The sequence below is a fragment of the Sinohyriopsis cumingii genome, chromosome 12 (assembly GCF_028554795.1).
Source record: "Sinohyriopsis cumingii isolate HCF-2022 chromosome 12, ASM2855479v2, whole genome shotgun sequence".
Taxonomy (NCBI): domain Eukaryota; kingdom Metazoa; phylum Mollusca; class Bivalvia; order Unionida; family Unionidae; genus Sinohyriopsis; species Sinohyriopsis cumingii.
Genome location: NC_142972.1, coordinates 32,586,299 through 32,608,327, shown reverse-complemented (window position 1 = coordinate 32,608,327; position 22,029 = coordinate 32,586,299). Strand labels below are relative to the sequence as shown.

At 42.1% G+C, this 22,029-nt stretch overlaps 1 protein-coding gene across 1 annotated transcript in view; it reads right to left on the bottom strand.

Annotated features, from left to right (window-relative positions):
* Window positions 1–5,933: 5,933 nt before the first annotated feature.
* The window catches only part of LOC149786209 (uncharacterized), a 47,510-nt gene continuing 31,414 nt past the window's right edge, over window positions 5,934–22,029 (bottom strand). The window contains exon 5 of the mRNA XM_089976579.1: window positions 5,934–6,751. Within this exon, the coding sequence (XP_089832705.1) occupies window positions 6,156–6,751 (596 nt within the window). The 3' untranslated portion in view covers window positions 5,934–6,155. The remainder of the gene's footprint in view (window positions 6,752–22,029) is intronic.

Here is a 22,029-nt window from a genome sequence, read left to right as displayed (position 1 = left end):
TGATATTTCACCAAAACTTTTTATAACCAAACGTGAACTAGACATTACTCGTGTGCGCGTAGTTTATTGAGGAAATACCCTCACGAGACTGCGACGAATGGAAGTGGTCAATCGGTGGCAACTGAATCTCAGCAAACTTGTCACAGTCGCTCATATACTCGTACAGGTGCACTTCTTAGCGGGTGAGCAAAGAGAACTTTTCGGGTTCGGTTTTACCGAATTGGCGAGAAATCTTAAACCGAGTCTGGAATTAAGGAATTGTATGAAGTCAATACAATGCAGATGACCCAGCCGAAAAGGAATGTATTTTTCTATGTTGTTTGGTGTCATTGCGCATTCTTGCATTATGATATGATCAAAATACCTGCGCAGATTATGAAGCACTACGGGAATGCACGTGTTGTTGGGGATATATAATCATATCTGCGGGCAGGAAGAGTTTGTTTCGACAAAAAGAAAATGCCATTTTGCTTTAATCTCGAGCGATTTAATAAACTCCTCCTCAACCGAGTCCTGGCCATGGTACAACATTGGTGGCTCAGTCGCTCAATAATATCGGACAATAGTGTAGCAAAACCCACATGCGACGTGTTCGACAGCTTGAATTGTATTGATTTGATTGAACGTTTGGATCGGTTCTCTAGGAAACGTTCAAACATTCAAAGTCCGCGCAAATCGTATATATTACTTTCATATTCCGTTGCATCGCGGTAGATTTCAAAGCAGTTTTACTAGGCTTTGGCATGATCGTACTTCTCACTGACTCTTCCACAGTAAAATTCATGGTCGTCAAGCAGGTATTGCGTCCTAAATACATGCATGCAACGTCTGCATGGATATTTCCTCACATTTTACTTTCTCCGTCGGGGAAATTCTTTTATTCACATATACTGATAACGCGTTTCTGAGACATGCATTAATAACAAATCAATATTAAATCGTCTGCTTGAATGTGCGACTGATTGCATTGACCCTAAGTCGGTGTCCAAATAAATACATCAATGATGATATCAGGGTTGAATCATTTAATCTCGCCGATATCTGTAAATGTTATCACACTTGACTTCATCCTTTTACTACTGGTATTTTGGAGGCCGATAAATTACATATTTGAAAAATTGATAGCTTTTGTTTACAACGTGTATTGCTCCTCGTGTCGGATGTGCGAAGACGTTGGAATGTAATTCGACCCGGAAAAAGGTTTGTACGGGGAAATATAAAGATGGACATCCAAACATCTGGACAGCATGCATCATGAACCTCGAACAGCTTTGCATGCTTTTTATCGTCGGTGAAGCTTTCAATATGTTGCGCTTGTAAAAAGTATTTCTTTGAGACTTAGAAGCAAGCTGCCATCTACCGCACTAATTTCATGGTCAGTGTAAATTATGGCTGTGTGAATGTGCAACAGCCCAAACTACTTCTCAAAGAACTAAACATTGTAGTTATAATTGATGCTGATAGCAGCCATTAGATTTTACATTTATTCTTGTGTACAACCCAGCCTAAGCTTCCTCAAATAATAAAGAAAAATATTATTTTCCGCGAGTTTGATTTGAACGACACGCTAATCGATTATGCCTCCCATAACTATTACCAGTACAATAAACTCATATATACACTTAACACAACTAACAAACTTAACACCACCTACCCCTTATGATCACTTTAAAAACAAATCAAGTTTTGAATTTTGTCATAGCATGGCTTATTGGTTTTGACAGTTTACATATCACATACATAATCCCGAACATTGTATCGATGTTATATGGTCCTGCACGTTTTAACAACGTTAACGTTTGACGTCTTAGTAAACTAACGTCTTTAAAACGATTCACTGATTATCACTTCCAGTAACAATAAATTCAGTCGTTCGTTACAAAAACGGTAGTCAAGAGATCTCAAGTTAAGATAGTTTGGGGTTCTTCTTGAGAACCGAAGGCGTCGCAAAACAGTCCATTCCTCAGTTTAGGCCGTCGTATAGAATGATAAAATACTGAGGGATACCTGTGATGTAATGCAGATGGGCGTGTTAGTGATAACTGATATAGCTAGCTCCAATTTCTACGGTAACATAATAGAGAACCTCCCCGTAAAGACTTCATTTGGGGGCTCACGTGGGCTACAGGCACAGACGCTCGCGTCCGAAAAATATCACCTCATTGGGGACAATTATAGGGAATATGGAATGAGTTGGTCTAGGGATTGGGAAATGGAATTAGCCAGCATATCACAAGCCTTTATTATGCTGCTACGACATTGAAAGAAACAGATTCCAACGCCGCTGAAAAACATTATGAAAAGGATCATTAAATGCATCCTTTTTATTTTCAACCCATCGTAGTTTTGTGAAATTTCGTGACCTTCTTCATTACTATCAACAACATAATTAAAAAACGAATCATCGTGATGACTGAAGGCCAATTTACGTCACGATGACTGAAGGCCAGTTCACATATTAGTAGAAAAATGCATTGGTTTACATATATCTTGAACTTCGAATTTTGAAAATAATGAAAAAGTGCTCCTGAGATGATGCAATAATTTGCAACATTTGCAATTTCATTTGCATTTTAATTTGCATTTTAGTTTTAAATGCATTCTACCATTGATGATGTAAATTAGATGACTTAGTTGTATCAGTAATATTCAAAAATTAGTTTCCCCTATTCTTAGACTTTCTTTTAAATTAAAATCGTCAGATGAATAGCAGTGTCCCTTCCCAAATGTAAAATTTATATGGTCTGACAGAATCAGACCTTGTATGTCACTGCAACGGCCTTGAGAGCCTTCGGTCAGCATTTAGTTTACATACGGATAAATAATAGAAAATCTATATTATCTATCATTCCAATAATGCAATACCATGCACATTCTCTTTGCAAATGGATGATTTAAGTGAAATGTAACCAAATATAAATAATATCATATTCCAAATAAATAATTCCACAACTAAAGCTAAGAACAAAACACAATCCTTAAAGTCAGCGCAAATTCATTTGCTATTTTCAAGCTTTGAGTTTTCACGTGTTTTATTTTGATTTCTAAGACGTCAATGTCTTTATAATTTTTATGTTGCTGAGCATATATAATGTCCAACGTGTGGTATAGAAAATCCGTGACTGAAGGTTATATCTTTTATTAGAATAAATACTAGTGTAACGACCACTCGAAAAATAGGATTAAAGTTTTGCGTGAACCATTGGTATGCATAATTGACGCATAACATTTTTAGCGAATTTGAGCCATATCACCTACAAACTGTTTGCCTGTAGGTTTTGGTTAGATACGGTGGGCAGTGAGAACTGTTTGCCTGTAGGATTTGGTTGGATATGGTGGGCAGTGAGAACTGTTTGCCCAGAGGTTTTGGATGGGCATGATAGGCATCGAGAGCTGTTTGCCTTGAGGCTTTGGTTGGGCTATTGGGCATAGAGAAATGTTTCCCTAGAGGCTTTGGTTGGGCTATTGGGCATAGCGATCTGTTTGCCTAGAGCAGAGGTGGGCAAACTTTCCAGTGCAAGTGCCGCATACACAAATTTACACTTTGTTGCGGGCCGCATAGTTCATTAAGTAAAATATTAATATTTGAAATGCAATAACAAAAGTTTTTTTCTAAATAACATCTAATTAATTTTCAGTTGTTAATATGTTGTTAATATTTGAAAACTTAAACTTCAAAAGAAGCACCTTTATTTGATAAACAGAGTAACATAAACAGAGTCAGTGCGAATGATGACTTGTTCCTAGGCCGCATGAAAACCCTTGGAGGGCCCCATGCGGCCCGCGGGCCGTAGTTTGCCCACCCCTGGCTTAGAAGCTTTGGTTGGGCTATTGGGCATAGAGAGCTGTTTGCCTTGAGGCTTTGCTTGGGCTATTGGGCATATAGTGCTGTTTGTCTTGAGGCTTTGGTTGGGCTATTGGGCATCGCAAGCTGTTTGCCTACAGGCTTTTGTTGGGCTATTGGGCATAAAGAGCTGTTTGTCTTGAGGCTTTGGTTGGGCTATTGGGAACAGAGAGCTGTTTGCCTTGAGGCTTTGTTGGGGTTATTGGGCATAGAGCTCTGTTTGCCTTGAAGCTTTGGTTGGGCTATTGGGAATAGAAAGCTGTTTGCCTTAAAGCTTTGGTTGGGCTATTGGGCATAAAGAGCTGTTTGCCTTGAGGCTTTTGTTTGATGTTTTGGCAATGAGAGAAAGATGGTTCTGTAGACACAATATGGCTGTCGACCCGACGTGATCTGACATCAAAACTAGTACTCGTGCGTAGACTTCAATCCTCTAACCTCTAACCACATAAAATCATCATAAAGGAACAGACTATCCGTAGTTGTGCTGCTTCATAAAGCGATGTAAACACTGCTCTCATAGGTTAAATCTTGCCAGATGTCACTCGGGACTTTTTTGACGCATCATGTCTTGCTGTTATACATCGCTACGGACCTACTGAAAGTGGGATTTGTCAAAATCTGTCAGCCTGTATCGCACTCATTACGCTTAATAAGCCTTTTACACGGTATTTCTTTTGTACCATCAAGTGACACATCTTTCTCGCTCTCCCGTGACCGCGCTATTGGTAATTTAGTCGTTAAAACGAAAGAAAAGGAAACAGGTCACTTATGCAAGAGTCCATCCAAGAAATAATTCCAATGAGATAATTTCCCTGAGGATCTTTAGAAATAGTGGCGGTATGTCCACCGGAGGTTTTGGGCCCGTATCATATTCCGGTCAGGTTTTGACATCCGACTGAGGTATTGATTTTTAATTCCCATTGGCAGTAAGATGTGAATTACGCCGACTAGAATGTCCAAGAATATGAACAGAGTAATTAATGATGTCACCTTAAGCCCCTGATCTCTTTTATCTCTTCTCCTTCACTCTAGGCTTTTATTTAGCTCGTGAAAAGATTTGGAGCTACTAGTGTAATACGCGGTACCAAGAATAGAATAAAAGCCACAATTCACAATTTTGGATGCAAACTATAATCCCCGTTCAGGCAGATCTTGAACTGCAAATTTCCGATTGTCGTGACATCATACTATTACTATGTTGGTATTGAGTCTCTCGCTCCGGGTAAAATATCTCGCGAGAATCCTTCTGAAGGCACCGTGAAGCCATTTTGTTTTCTGTTATCTCCTGCTAATACGTAGAAATACGACATTGTTGGAGCAAATATAACGGCAAATGCAGCTCGGATCCAGTTAACAGCAAATTGTATTTAATTTCAGTCAATGCTGACATAATTTGGAAATTTTCGTATCTTGCAAGAATTTCGCGTAAATGATTAAAATCGTGCTTTTTGTGCAGCTATGGGCGGTTGGTTATTCTACTAATAGGTCTGAAACTCACCAATCCAATGACCACAGGCCATGCTGTTAATATGTTCACAAAAAAAATTTACTTTGGATACAAGATCGTGTTAAAGATAGTATGCTATTATCGTTGCTATAACTTCCGATGAGATGAAATAAATATGAACCGCAATAACATTTCGAGGTGAATATCTGTGAAATGATTACTGTCAAATCAGCACTTTAAGCTTGCTTGAAATACAGCTCTAGGACGGCCTTTAAGCATTACATGTTTATAATTTTGTTTCTTCTCTGTCTCTGTCACACACACACACACACACACACACACACACATAGTGCTTACAATATATCATGAAAATTAAAGATCGTCTCTAGTTTAATGCGAATGACTGAAGACTAATTGTTCAGTACCCTCCGTTTTCTCCCTCCACTCACCCTCATCACCACCCGCACGCAACCCCCACAAAATGTGTTTTTTTTCTTCACCCCGCTATAAGTAGTCGTGTTAGATTGACCACGGAAGCAAGCAAGTGGCAGCTATTTGTCAATAAACTAGAGGAAATTTAGCACAGCTGTTTCTTATGATTGGCATATGGTTTGTTGGCGCATTGGAAACACCACACATATCCTGTATGCGTCAGTACGCTTTTATTTCCTTATTTATTTTCCAAGTGTTGAATAAAACTGTAACAAATACCAAAGGAAAAATTTGCTGTCAGACGTTTCGCCATTTTTATGTTACAAAATAATGTGTAACGAAACCATTAATGTACAAGGAAGGGAGAATTATTCTTTACAAACGGGGTATACCATTTAGCTCATGCTCAACAGACTCATCACGTGACGTCTATTAATTGACCCAAGCATAAGAAGAGAATCCATTGGTTAACCAGAAGAGACATTCTGCAGGATGGTATGCTGCGACTACTTTAGTTGAATTTGAAAATTCTGCCACACTTGCTGGATAAGGCAACCAGCTGGAAGCATTTGGATGGCCACGAAGAACAAATGACATCACTTCTGATCTTACATTGTTTTGAAACTCGACATCTGACAGAGATAATTTCTCTAACATTTGACCAAAGCTACCGAAAAATCCAAACATGTCCATCGTGTGCATGGAATAAGGAGAGGCATACAGTTGAAATGCTTTCATCGGCTTTGATGGCCATGCTGTAACCACATAACGATATATAGGAGATTTAAAGGACTTTGCGGCCACAAGACTTAAATAGTCGGTGGCACATCCGACTCTAACATCGCTTGTCATGGTGGTGTACTGATATTCGGGTGTCACGTGACCTGGAGGGTATAACTTAAGAGCCATTGCTGCAATGTCGTTGCCAAAGGTGCTGAGTGATTTTCTAACTGTATGATTGTAGTCCTCCCAAGTGAAAGTACTAAAGTTTATCGAAGGAGCCATATCGACCTCTTGGGCAGTAGAACCTGAAATAATGAAGACTTTAATACTGCTGTATTTGCAATGATATTCCTAATTTATTTGTTTCTTTGCACAGTAAGATCAATTAATGATTACTCAATGTTTTTAAGGTAGACTATTAAATACTGCGATATGTTACGGTTCTTGAATGGTTGAAATGAATACCAAGTGACAAACTGAAACATATAAGTATATAAGTATACATCAGGGCAAGGATATGGATGATCAGACAAGAGCTACATAAGTTATTTTTTTGCACAGGTAATAGGTAAGGTAATTATTTTTCAAATTCGTGTACAAAGAAATGCTTTTTACATCAGTAATAAGTATTGACGGGAGAGTTGTAGACCACAAAATTAATTTAAACTGATTGGAAGTCAATAATTATTTTTCAATTTTAAACATCGTATTTTGAGAATACAATGTACGATTTTTTTTTAATTTTAAAAGAATATCCCTAAGTACCGGACCATAGTATATACTGGCACAATCTTTGACACTGACATGCATCATCATTCATATCAAATGAAGAATGCCCAATGTTTTGGACATCAAAATACTTTTATTTTTCTAAAGATAAGTATTACAGGGTCCCCGGAACATATAATAAATTGGTGCTGCATTTGACATTGACTTTCAGAACCACTTGCACAGGTTTTACATTTTTAAATACAGAAAGGTGTACGATTTTTCTTTGTAATACCATGCATTATGGAAAGTCAACATTTAAAATCATTAGAATTAATATGCACCGTATCATTTTCTAGAACGTAGCCATATATCACAATACTTTCAGATTTTGTCTGGCAGTCTAGGCAGGCAGTCGGAGAGGAACTTTATGAATACAACTTATGAATGACGCAAGCATTGCCTAAGTCTGTCATAAGGAGGTATTGACAGCAAGGCTATATACTTTAGTATGTTTTAGATTCAAACGTAGATGTAGTTATAGTGTACAATTCATGCAAGCATCACGTGACTAATGTTTCTATGTCAAAACAAATTTACAGAGAAAGAAAAAAAGCACTATGCTGATGTAGTTGGTTTGAAATAACAACTTTAGCATACATATTCCCCATATATCAAAACCAAATTTATAAACATATTTGAAATATTTATACGTAAATATATTATTAAATTAAGACATTCAATTGTTTCTGCATCGTTTTGAACAATTATAAGAAGGGCATGTTTCTAGTGATACGCGACATAAAGAACATATTTAAATGAACAAGATACGATTTGAAAAATTAACGATTAGAAGGACAGTATATCTGACAATTAGCATCTTTGGTAACCGAACACCCATATTTCCTCTAATCAATTACTTCCTTCAAATATGATAGTGATTGGTAGTAGTGAAGTGGGTCACACTAGCCTCAATGGGAATTATCATTACAGAGATGCCTGGGTCACTCTAGCCTCAATGGAAAATTAACATGGAGAAAAATCGTGGGTCACTCTAGCCTCAAGGGGAATTTAACATGGGAAAAAGTCTTGGGTCACTCTAGCCTCAAGGGGAATTGAACATGGGGGAATAAAGTGTGGGTCTATTTAGGGACAAGGGGGGAATTGAACATGGGATTTGTTTGTTTTTTTTTAAATTTAAAAAAAGGGGTAGGCAATGGAAAGTCATTCTCTTTTCGAGAAATATGGGTGGCCCTGAAAAGGGCCTTTGGGTTTATGTTAATGTATCCATTAACATAAAGGGCATCTGCGGCATCTTCTTGTCCTCAAGCTGCGTCTTACTCGAGGGCCATAAATCAGTGTCCTCTTGAGGCAACCTTGTCTTTCTACGTACACTCTTCGTATCCACAGACTGGTGTCTGACTTGTCGACAACGGTCCACTTGGACCGGACATACATGAGCATGTCCTTCCTAAACATCATGGAAGACACAAGGGTGGATGATTCGACTGTGGTCCACATCTTGAAGCGACGAGAACAGGTGAATCAATGCAGTGAACTGCGCTTATTTATAGGTAGAGGAAGGATTGAAACGGATTGAGTTCATTCACCAATCCGAACACGCGTTACAAAATTCAGTCAGCCCGCATCCAATCCGAAGAGAGCAGTCTGTGACGTGACGTGGTCTATATAGATTCGCTAGCGCTTGTGTGCAGTCAATCTATGCGACAGTGATTCAGCATGACGGAAACTCAGAAAACGATCCATTGGGGTGCACCAGCAGGGGAGACTGCCCAAGGGAACCCGGACTTACTTTCAGAAGAGGTACATTGGGATTTTGTGGATTTTCTTATCTCGCAAGAATTTGTTCCGGAACCTTCGTTACCTTCTTCATTACCGTAAGTGGAGAATTTTAGACAGAGACAGAAAGAAGAATTGGAGAAATTTATACAACGACAAAAGGAAACGGAACAAGCTTTTCTCCTACAGCAGCAGCAAGAAGAAGAGGTAAAAAAAAACAACAGCAACAACAGCAAGAAGAAGTAGCAGCAAAGAAACAAGAGGGTGAAAATCAAACGGTCACGGTACTGTTGGACATTTTAGCGGAGTTAAGAAGTCTGAAACAAATGTATCAGACTTCTTTATTACGACCGAAGAGAATACGACCTTCCCGAGCTAAACACGTCAACCCTGTGACTAAGCCTACCGTACCACCCTTAGTGATTTCAACCCAATCATCATCAACATTACGCAGTCCAGAAGTAGGCCTTGGCCGTGGCAAAGGCTTAAGGCAGTTAAAGTTGATTGCTTAAACTCACCCCTACACCAAAAAAGGCCCTTTTCAGGGCCACCCACATCTCTCGAAAAGAGATAGCGCTTTCAATTTGCCAATAACTCAAAAATCAACAAAAAAAACATTTTACCCCTATAGTACGTGTCTTTGTATGAGTGCGTGAGTATAGCTTCTTATTTTAAAATCAAAACTCAAGGACACTTACCTTATATCATTAATTTATTCTTTTATCCATTGTTACAATCCAATTCACAATTCACAACACAACACTTTAATAAAAAGTTCATTGACTTCTTCTTTCTCCTTGTTTAGTCTCTCTGGTTTTTAATTTCTTCACCGTCACACTCTTTTCCTCTTCTTCCTCCTCACTTTCTTCCCTTCTTCTTTTCTTCTCCTGTTTCTTTTTCTTCACCTGTCTGCTTTCTTCCTCTGAAAAATCCCTCTCTTCTTCCGAAGAATCCCTCTCTTCTTCTGAAGAATTCCTCTTTTCTTTTGACTCCTCTTGTTTCTTTTTTGGGCAATCTGGAGACCAATGTCCTTTTTCTTGACAATAATAACAGGTATCTTGACTTTTGTCTTTTTTAGCCCCTGTTTTTGTTCTTTTTTGACGGTCTGGACACTCTGAAGACCAATGCCCTTTCTTCTGACAGATATAGCAAGTATCTTGACTTTTATCTCGAAAGGAAGGAGAGTAGTCCGTCGGCTGGTCTGAAGAGAATTTTCTAATGACCCCTCGCAAAGCTCTGACGAAACGTTCGATTTGGGTAGTCTCTTCCATCGTTGTGCTCGGCTTGAGAGTGAAATGAATAGTGAAAGAACAAGACACACACCCTTTTATATACGCTGGTTTGCCATGACTATAAATTAGTCTATGGTGTTTACACTTGAGTCATTTGACGTTTTGCACTCAAGATGAAACGATCCTATTCATTCGAGAAGAAAGAAGAAGAAAGTAAGAGGCAGAAACGTGATCTATCGCCTCGTACCAGAGCTGAAGTCTTGGCACAAATTCATGCCAGTGATTTTGAAGAGGACATGAGTGAACCAGAATCCGAACCCTCTAAACCAAGTTCACCATCCTTAGTCAACCCTGAAAAATACTATTCCATTCGAGAGACGGAAAAGCGCTCCTCTAGAAAATTTAGAACCACGGCTTACAAATACACGGTGAAGTTTAAAGATTTCAAGGCTGAAGTACCGTTAGAGAAAGCAGAAGTGTTCATCACTGGGGTGTGGGATTCTTTGCTCACCGCACTCAAGCGACAATGTCAACCCAAAGAAGACGATCGCTTGAGACTTTCTATACAACACGACGGTTTGAAATCCCCTGTTTGGATCGAGTTTAGCACCCCTGCAGAATTGACCGCTTCCAAAGTCATGGACAAGATTCAACACGTACAACAATCTAATGACCAGTTTGACATCACCGATGGAAAAGCCACACTGGACATGACCCACGTCTCTCCTCCTCAAGGGACTGGACGCAAAAAGATCTTATTGGTGGACGACCTTCGCAACACCAAAACAAGTCTCGTCCGAATTAACAACCCTCAAGACCAGATGTGTTTAGCCCGTGCCATCGTGGTGGGACGAACCTATGCCAACAAGAACGATACGGTAGAATGGAAAAGAGCCTGGAAAACTATTCGACAATCGGACCGAGCCAAACAACGAAACGAAGCAGAACTCCTGTTACAACAAGCTGGCCTGTCCAAAGACACACCCTGTGGCATTCCTGAGATGCAAAAATTGCAAGATGCCCTAGCTCCACGATACACCTTGAAAGTGCACCCTCAAGAAATGCACGGGCCTCTGTTGTTTCGAGGCCAAGATTTTAAGGACGGAAAATACATTCATGTTTATTATCACGATGACCATTTCGATACCATTACCACCATCACCGGATTCCTGGGATATGTTTATTATTGTGAGAAATGTGATTATGGTTATAGCAATCGAGAGCAACACAAACATTGTGGAATGAAATGCCCAGGATGTTTGGCCTCTCCACCCTGTCTGAGCGAAGGACCAGTGCCTTGTTCAACTTGTCTGCGCACGTTTGTCAGTCCTACCTGTTACCAACAACATTTGAAAACACAAGGTTCACAGAAGAAATGTGCTTGTCAACTGCTGAGATTGTGCCCTACCTGTGGACAAGGCATACTTACCAATAATGCCAAGGCACACGTATGTCGAGGAAAGAAAAAATGTCACATTTGTCACCACATCGTGGACTTCGAACACTAGTGCTACGTGCAAAAATACCAACCCCCACCAGAGAAAGAGGACGGTCACAAGAAGAAAGGCAATTTCATCTTTTTCGATTTCGAATGCATGCAAGAGACCGGCATTCACATTCCTAATTTCTGCGTGGCTCATCGAGCGTGCGAGAAGTGAATTCAAGAACCTATCTTCAGTCATTGCCCTCACTGCAGCAAGATTCCTGGAGGACGTGAAAAAATCTTTCGGGGACCGAACACGTTAGCCGATTTTGCACAATGGGTTTTAGACCCCATCGACAAGACGTGGAGCCAAGAGGACATCGAACGTTACGGAGATTGTCATCGTCATGCCACGGTGATGGCTCACAATTTCTCCGGATACGATGGACAGTTTCTTTTGAGGTACTATACGGAACAAAGCACCGAGCGTCCTAAAGTGACTTTGAACGGAGCCAAAATCATTTTCATGCAAGTGGGACAAGTGCAGTTTAAAGATTCGATGAGCTATTTGGCCATGCCTTTGAGTCGAATGCCTAAAACGTTTGGAATGACAGAAATGGCTAAAGGGTACTTTCCACACTTTTTCAATACGGAAGCCAACCAACACGCCGTTCTACCCCATTTACCTGAGGCTCACTATTACGACCCCGACAACATGCGTACCGAACAACGAGAAGCTTTCTACGCTTGGTACCAGGCTCACGCCTCCGACCCTTTCGACTTTCAGGGTGAAATGCTAAATTATTGTCGTTCCGACGTGGACATTTTACGACGTTGCTGTGGAAAATTTCGAGAACTGTTCATGGAACACGGAGGGGTCGATCCTTTGAAAGAAGCTTGCACCATTGCTAAAGCGTGTTCCTTAGTGTATCGATAACGATTCATGCCTGAAAACACCGTGGCTGTCATCAGCCCTCAAACGACCCACTATGTCAAACGTCAATACTCGGTCAAAGCCCTACGTTGGTTACATTACTTGTGTGACAAGGAAGACAAGTGGATTCAGCATGCCCGCAACGGAGGGGGTGAAAAGACCATCGGAACGTATTCGGTCGATGGCTGGGACTTAGAAAAAACCAAGATCGTGTACGAGTTTAACGGTTGCTTATTTCACGGATGTCCCGTCTGTTACCCTGACCGTAGAACTAAAAATTAGTTTTTACAACGAACCATGGAAGACTTGTACCAGGACACTTGTCAGCGGCGCCTAAAGTTGGAACAGGAAGGATACCAAGTGGTGGAAATGTGGGAACACGAGTACGATCACCGCATGAAAACCGATCCCGAGTTTAAACGCCTCGTGGAAAGTTACCAGTTCATGGACCCGCTGAACCCGAGGGATAGTTTGTACGGAGGAAGGACCAATGCCACCTGTTTGCTGTACCAAGCCGACGAAGAGAAAGGAGAAGAAATCAAATACTTGGACGTGTGTTCGCTGTATCCCTACGTGTGCAAATATTGTCGCTTTCCTGTAGGGCACCCACAATTGCTGACGGAACACATCGACCTGAAAAACATTCGACAATACGAAGGCTTGATCAAGTGTAAAGTTTTGCCTCCCACAGACTTGTACCATCCCGTCTTACCTCACCATTGTCAAGGCAAACTGATGTTTCCCTTGTGCCGTACTTGTGCCGAAACGTGCAACCAAGACCAGCCTTGCCATCACACCCAGGAAGAACGTGCCTTGACGGGAACCTGGGTCAGCGTAGAATTGTTCAAAGCTCTGGACATGGGATACCAACTGTTAGAAGTGTACGAAATTTGCCACTTTCCCAAGACACAACAATACCACAAGGGTGATCCCAGTCAAAAAGGCATTTTAGCCGACTACGTGGATGCCTTTTTGAAACTGAAACAAGAAGTCAGCGGCTATCCGTCCTGGTGTCACACTCCCGAAGACCAAATACAATTCAAAGAGAAATACTATGAACAAGAAGGCATCTCTTTAGACCACATCGAGAAAAACGAAGGCAGGCGATCGTTTGCCAAAGTGATGTTAAATTGCTTGTGGGGTAAAATGGCACAACGACCGTGTTTACCCAAGACGGAATATTTGACAGAACCTTCCCGCTACTTCCAGATGATTCACGACAAAACCAAATACATGAAACACGTGGACGTCGTTCGAGAGGATTTGATCTTGGTCAATTACGAAGAAGATCTGGACTTCGTACAAGACGACCCTTTTGGAAATGTCATCATTGCGGCTTACGTGACAGCTCATGCTCGCTTAAAATTGTACGAAGCTTTAGAACTGTTAGGGGAACGCGTCCTGTACTTTGACATGGACAGTTGCATTTACATCCATCATCCGAGTCAACAGCACCCTAGCATCGAAGGAGACCGTTTAGGAGCCTGGACAGACGAGCATCCCGACGACAAGATTCTAAGTTTCGTCAGTGGCGGTCCCACAAATTACGGCTACGAATACCGGGACAAACAAGGAGAAGTGCACACGACGTGCAAAGTGAAAGGACTGACTCTGAATTATCGTACCAGTCGAGTGGTCAACATTGGGGTATTGAAAGAAGCCTTGCAATCGGTAGAGGATGGAAACTTTAAAGTGACCACCTATCAACCGAACAAGATTGTACGTTTACCCACTCACCACATCGTCAGTCGGCCCTTGGAAAAAGTCTATCAAATCGTGTACCAGAAGCGAGTTCGACTTCCCAATCATTTCACCTTACCGTATGGACACGTTGGTATAAAACATTGGTTGTAAGAGGATAGTCACACGCTAGAAGGATGACTTCGACACAGCAAGAATCGAGTGAGAAACCCGATGAGAACTCCAAGTTCAAACCCTACCATTTTCCAGTCTTCTTACCTGACTATTGTGATTGTGCCCGTCGATTGGACACGTTTCAGAAATGGCCTACCCATAGGGAAGGATTACCTTCTTCGCATGTTTTAGCTAGAACAGGATTTGTCTACTTGGGACCTGAGTCAGGATTGGGATACGAGGTACAGTGTTTCGCTTGCGGACTGAAGTTACGAATGGATCTATGTATCTATAAAGATTCAGCTATTCTGGAACATACTCGATGGTCTCCGCACTGCCCTTACCTTTCTATGGCCTTTCCACCCATCACACTAAAGTACAATGTTGACGGTACCTTAGAGACGGTACCTTCCAGAACAAGACATAAAAAACATAAAAAAGGAAAGATGTACAAGCTGGAGACTGCATTGCGACTAGTATAAAAAGGGGCTATGGTCAAGATCGATAGTTCATTGTGACTTCCAAGACCGAGAGAACAAGATGAATACTTTCAGAGAAACACAAAACAAGTTGTTTAGAAAGGCACAATTCAAGTGTGAGGCTTCTGAAGTGGAATGCGATTGTGAGCCTTGCGATGGGTACGATGCTGTACGTTGTGACCTTAGCGATGCCGTAAAGCATCATGGGAACTTTGTTCTCACTACCCCTATCATGGAAAGTGATGCTGTGCGTGTCAAACCTGAGGGATGCGAAAGTGATGCCGCTCGTCCTCTTGGACATTTTACTGGGTTTCGTTTTAAAGGGGAATGTTCACCTTCACGTCTACCCCCCTACGGATGTCATCCAGCCCTGAGCAAACTCCTGCCCATGTCACTCAACCCTCATCGAAACGAACCTGTGAAAGACGAATATTCGTTTCCTGTACGTTTGTCGGAATACTATGACTTTGAAAATCGTCTTCAATCGTTCAAAGGAAAATGGCCTAAGTATCTGGGAGGACCGACCCCTGAAGAATTAGCCAGAGCCGGATTTTTCTACTTGGGCGAAGGAGATAAAGTCAAGTGCTTCAGTTGCGGTGTGTCACTTCATTACTGGGAACCGCAAGATTCGGCCTACGTAGAACATGCTCGATGGTCACCGCATTGTCATTACTTACCCTTAGTGGGACCGAGACATTGAAGTAACTTACCATAATCTGTTCATGGATACTTTGCTAGAGAACATTCGTGCTTTGCCTGTGGAGTTGAGAGAACGCATTTACCGAGAGCTGGTCAAAATACAAGTGAAACGTAAAGAACAATTGCATCCGTTACGTCACCGGTGTTTGATCCACTGGTACCTGAAGGCTATACAAGGATTGATTCAATTGAAAGTGTTCCATTGGACAGACATTGATCAACGATCCCCTAGTTTTAAAAAGGATTGGTTTGTTATGGACGATTCTATCTACTACATCATTGTAAACGTACTGCATCGAATTCCAGAGGAAGAGTTAACGAATTACCAACATCTTGAACAAAATGTCAACTTAGTGAAAGAGGAAACTTCTGAACGAATTGTAATGTGTAGATTAGTGACTAAACGATTTAAATTCGACACTGAAGTAAAACCATGTTTGTGCAAAGAGTACATTTCTTGTGTCAGACCAAAGAGGATTTAGTATGACCTATTCATGGATACTTTGTTAGAGAACATTCGTGCTTTGCCTGTGGAGTTGAGAGAACGCATTTACCGAGAACTGATCAAAATACAAGTGAAACGCAAACGCAAAGTTATTCAACCGTTTTTAAATTATGCTCTGTTCCAAAGTATAAGAAGACTGATTATGAGTGGATATTACATCAGGCACAAAGGTAAACGAGGCTATTGGCCACCACCCAAGGATTTCAAAAACAGTGTATATACTTATGGATACTTTACAAGAGAACATTTTGGGCTTGCCTGAGGAGTTGAGAGAAAGGATTTACAGAGAACTGGTCAAAATACAAGTGAAACGTAAAGAACAATTGCATCCGTTACGTCACCAGATCTTTAACCACTGGTACCTGAATGGTATAAGAGGACTGATTCGTCAGAAATTGTTTCAGTGGTCAGACCTTGTTGAACACTTTCAGTTTGTGAATGATGATGAACTAGACGTTCGTAATTTTGGTTACTTCGAGATTCAATTACTGCAACGTATTGAGGAAGACGAATTAAAGGATTACCAACATTTGTTACATGGAATCTGCTTAGAGAAAGACGAAACATCTAGACAAACTCTGACGTTTCAGTTACAGTATGTAACATTTAAATTCCCTACTGGAGAACGAACATGTTTAGTTAGAAATTACCTTTATTGCTTCCGAAACAAAGACACTATAAAATCAAGTTGCCATGCCACGGATTATGTCACAAGTGATTGAACAGATTCCGTGGAAGGAACTCAATGACCATATTCAAACCGTGGATCATTACCATCGATTATTACAAGAACTGTATCCATTCAATTTGGGTCGACAAGTGGTGTGTGTCTTAGTGACTTGTTTTCTGGGATTTCGTTTACCAGCCGATTCTTTGTGGACTCTTTACGATCAGTACTTACCACCTCAATGGCCTTAGATGGTCACGAAAAACTCCTTTTGCTCAAAGCCTTGCGGTTTCATCTGGATACTTCTCGACCTCTACGGGAAAAAAAGATTCGTCAACTATTAGCTACCCAAGACGTGTATAACGATGTGTGTGTAGCTTGTGACTTACATCCCCATTGGACAGATGTCCGTGCCTGGAAAGAATGGGATTTTGAGGCTTGGACCCAAGAAGTGGCCCAGTATGCACGAGAGTTGTTCAAGGAAAAAAGTTACTTTTCAACCCGTGTTAGTGACGGTGCCAGAAGAACCCGTCAACCAGGACGGGACTGTCGTGGACAGGCCTGAAAGACCCTTTCGGGAGGACACTTGTGTGACCTTACCCCCTACAATAGAACTGGTTAGAACATTACCCAAAACATGTTGTTGTACAGACACTTGTGTTTATTCCACGTTAATGGTTATCATGTGCCTTTTATCCTTGTACTTAAGCCTTTGGCTTTTATGTATTTTTGTCTTTCGTATTCATGTATGAAACATTCAATAAACGTGTTCTGAAAAAAAGTATATAAACTCTCGTCTTGTTTGTTTTCGTGTCACAAGTGACATTTCTCACACTATGGCTACCTCTGCTGTTTCTGCGCCCTCTTCCTCCACTGTCAAAGTCATCGACGAACACTTAGATCGTGCCAGTTGGGAGGCTTTGTATCTTCGCCATCCCTTTAACATGCTCATTGCTGGACCTAGCGGTTCAGGTAAAACCGAATTCGTCAAACGTTTGATCGAACATGAACATCATTTGATCGATCGGCCACCTCAGCGGATCGTGTGGTGTTACAAAGAGTGGCAATCGGCGTACAGCCTCTTGCGAGAAAGTCAAGGCGATTCCATCGTGTTTGTGGAAGGCATTCCTAAAGAAGATGACGGCATCGTCTCTGACTCCCGTCAAACCCATTTGGTCATTTTCGACGACATGTTAGGAGAAGACGAAGAAGAAATTAAACTGTGGTTCACGCGCAAAGGGCATCACCGTAATGCCAGTGTCGTTTACATCACCCAAAATTTGTTTCAACAAAGTAAAGCCCATCGCACCATCAGTCTCAATGCGCATTACGTGGTCTTGTTTAAAAGCCCTCGAGATAAATCGCAAGTGCAAGTCTTAGCCAAACAGTTAGGAACGCCTTGGTTGACTCAGGCGTACGACGATGCCACTCAAACGCCACACGCCTATTTACTCGTCGATTTGAAACCTACGACCCCCGAGGATTTGCGATTTCGTACCCACTTGCTTCACCACTGGTGCCAAGACGGAGGGCCTGTCCTGTACACGTCTCCGTCCTCGACTTAATTTCACTCCACATAAAAAAATCTATAAAAACCTCAGACCCTTTTCGTCTGTCTCACACAACGTCAACATGACGTCCCTTCAGTCGCATCTTCCCGTCAAATTGATTCGTGCCTTGTATGGCATCAGTCGAGAAAAAAATCCACAAATACGAGCTCGTGTCTTAGAAGCTCGTCTCAAAGAAGTCTTACGATGGTTCACGGTGACGGCACGTCAAATACTCCAAGGAATCATTCAGATTCCTCATCAAACCAAACGCTTTTTCTATCGAAACAAAGTCGCTTTGGTCCAACTGGCCGATCCCCGCATTGACACTCAAACCAAAAAACAAATCATTTTGAAATCTGGAGGGAGCGGTACTCTAGGAGGGGTCATCATTCGTTCTCTCTTAAGATGGGATCCTAATGCCGCCAAACTTCTCCCCAAGAAAAAAGTCCAACAAAGTCCCAAGAAGAAGAAAAAGACCAGGTCCCCAAGAAGAAGAACTTATCCAGTGGCGGGACCCTCCTCTTACCAGACACCACCCCGGAAAAAGTAAAGAAGCCCCCAGAAAAAGAAACAGAGAAAAAGTCCCCAGAAAAAGAAAAGTCCACAGAAGAAAACTAGTCGCAAGAGAGGCACTTCGGCCAGGACGCAACTTTACACTCGCAAACCACGACCTGCCACGGCGGTGACTGTGTCTCCGGCAGCCTCACGTTCATCCACTTCTCCGTTGATGACATCTAGAACTGAAGAGTACTTGGAGACGTTGATCACACCAAGAACTTCTCCGTTGATGACCCCAAAAAGAACTTCCCCAGTGGCAGGACCCTCCAATTTAGTGGCAGTGGCTGCTGCTCACAAAGTACCTTCTCCCAAAATCAAAGTTCAAGAAAGATCGGGCATGTTACAAAGTTTACTGGATTTGTCCAAGCAAGAACTGGCTCGATTTAGCCCGTTGCGTACCCCTGCACGACGTGTCATGCCTGTCCTCAAGTTGATACGACGTAAAGACAATCAGTGGCGATGCGTTCCAGTATAAAAAAGGCCTGTGACCAAGCCGGGTATCAGTGTTTTAGTGCTTCTGAAGATGTCACCCTCCAGAAAACATCCCTCTTCTAAACAGCCCCAAGGAAAGAAAAGAAAAGGACTGCCTCCTCGTTTAGTCAAACATGGGGACATGTTATCTGTCCTGTCCAAAGCTTCTCCACCTCTACGAAAACAACTCATTCAATCGGCCTCCAAAGAGGCCATCGATACCGTGTGCGAATGTTGTTTGAACGTCTTGAAAGGCACGATCCCTTTGTCCAAACACCAGAAACAATGCTTAAGCAAACATCGTCACGTTCTTTGCCAAATGGTTCAAAAGAAAATTCCCATTCGTCAAAAAAAGGAAGATGTTGGTCCAACGTGGAGGCATTTTACCTCTCTTGTAGGCCCCTTACTGAAAGGAGTCTTGGGAACCATGTTGGGAGGACTGGTGGGAGCAAGATAAAAAGGCCCTCGGAAGTCCCAAGATCTCAGAATCGACCCCTGACAACCCCATGGAAGGACGAAAACTGGCTTTAGTGCCTTACAAACGATGGATGGAATACCATCGGTGGCAAGAACAACGCACCCCGCATTTACCTCCCAATCCCAATTTGAGCGAGATGTCCCAGTTACAACACGAATTGCAGTCCTTGATGGATCGCCAAGATTTGTCCGAAACAGAAAAATCGCAAAAGTACGGTCAACTCTTGCAACGACTGCAACTCTTTCACCAGAAAGCTTTAGACGAAACAGCTCTACCCACTCTGAAAGATTTTAAGACCTTGATGAAAAGTCCAGCACCATCACCAGTACCAGTATCAGTACCAGTACCACCACTACCAGTGACCAAGACAGAAAAAAGAGAAGAAGAAGAAGGGTTTCAAACTCCACGAGAAAAAGTACGCAAGTTAACAACACCACCTACCTCCAGAATTGGATGGATTAAAAAGATGGTGGCCACCCCTTCTTCATCACAAGAGAAAAAGAAAATGAAGACAGAAGTGAAGACAGAAGTGAAACAAGAACCGATATCCCCCGCTCAGACATCCTCCTCTTCAACACCTATTGCCGGTCGCACACGCAAAGCATTGCAATCCAAAAAAATACCCCAAGAGAAAAAGAGTAGCATCTTCCAAGAGTGGGTGCCTTATTAACACACCAACCAACACAAAAATGGAAAAAGTCTTAGCTAGCATTTACTACGATCCCTCCCATCCTGCAGGTTATGCAGGAGTTCAAAAATTGTATCGTGCTGCCAAAACTCGACTGAAAAGTCTCCGTTTACCTCAAGTGCAACGATGGTTACAAGAACAAGTTACCTACACTTTACACAAACCCATTCGATGCAAGTTTGCCAGAAGTCGCACCCGAGTGGAAGGCATCGATCATCAATGGCAAGCCGATATAGCCGATGTCTCTCATTTGGCCAGCTACAATCGTGGCTACAAATATTTGTTTTGTGTCATCGACGTCTTTTCCAAATTTCCCTGGGTCGTGCCCTTGACTTCCAAATCGAGCAGCGAGTTAGTGCGAGCCATGCAACGGGTGTTGAAACAAAGCGGTCGTCACCCTCTTCGATGGCAAACGGACAAAGGCACCGAATTTCTGAACCAAGCTTTCCAAAAAGAATTAAAGAAACGTGACATTCATTTTTTTACCACCGAGAATCCCGAAACCAAAGCCAGCATCGTGGAACGTTTTCAACGCACTTTGAAAGAACGCATGTGGAAATATTTTACGCATCACCACACTCTGAAGTACATCGACATCTTACCGCACCTGGTGCAAGCGTACAACCAATCTTACCATCGAAGCATCGGACGTGCCCCGCAAGAAGTGACTCCCGAGAACGAAGTGCTGGTGTTTGAGCGCCTGTTTGGTACATCCCCGACGAGGGCTGTCCCCAAGAAAAGTGGAGAGTTGGCCGTAGGAGATTGGGTGCGCATTGGCAAAACCAAACGCACTTTCGATAAAGGTTACTTACCTAACTGGACGACCGAATTGTTTCGCGTCACTGGACGAGTGCATGGTCGTCATCCTGCCATCTATAAATTGGAAGACATGAACGGAGAAGTGCTCAAAGGAACGTTTTATTTGCCCGAGTTACAACGTGTCACCAAAAAAGAAGACGACATGTACGACATCGAAAGCATTCTCGAACGCAGAACCCGTAAAGTGGGCAAACGACGTGTCAAAGAAGTCAAAGTACGTTGGAAAGGATATCCACCCAGTTTTGATTCTTGGATCGACGCTTCGCAAGTCATCGACTATAAAAAGAAGTGACCATCATGCCCTTTCACACATCAGACGCAGCTACGTCGACCACTCCTCCTTCACCCAGTTATTCTGTGCAAGATTTACAAAAACAACCCTTGTGGGTGTGGTGTGGAGAACGTGTGCCTAAAACGCAAATCGTCTTTTTCTGCCAAATCTTCGTGGTGTATTGTGTCATCGGGGCAGCCATTGCCAATTTGAGTTTGCAACAAGGAGACAAACAATTGTGGACCATTTTATTGAGCAGTTGCATCGGTTACCTGCTTCCCAATCCCTCCCTGAAATTCACTTCGAACGGGAACCACGGGAACCTTGTATCCAGTGCCAGTGTCAGTCACCACTCCAATAACAACAACAACGACCCCATTTTGGGCGGAGACACGCCTCTGACGTTCAGTAACCCCTCGGACACCCACAGATCTCTGGAATTATGAG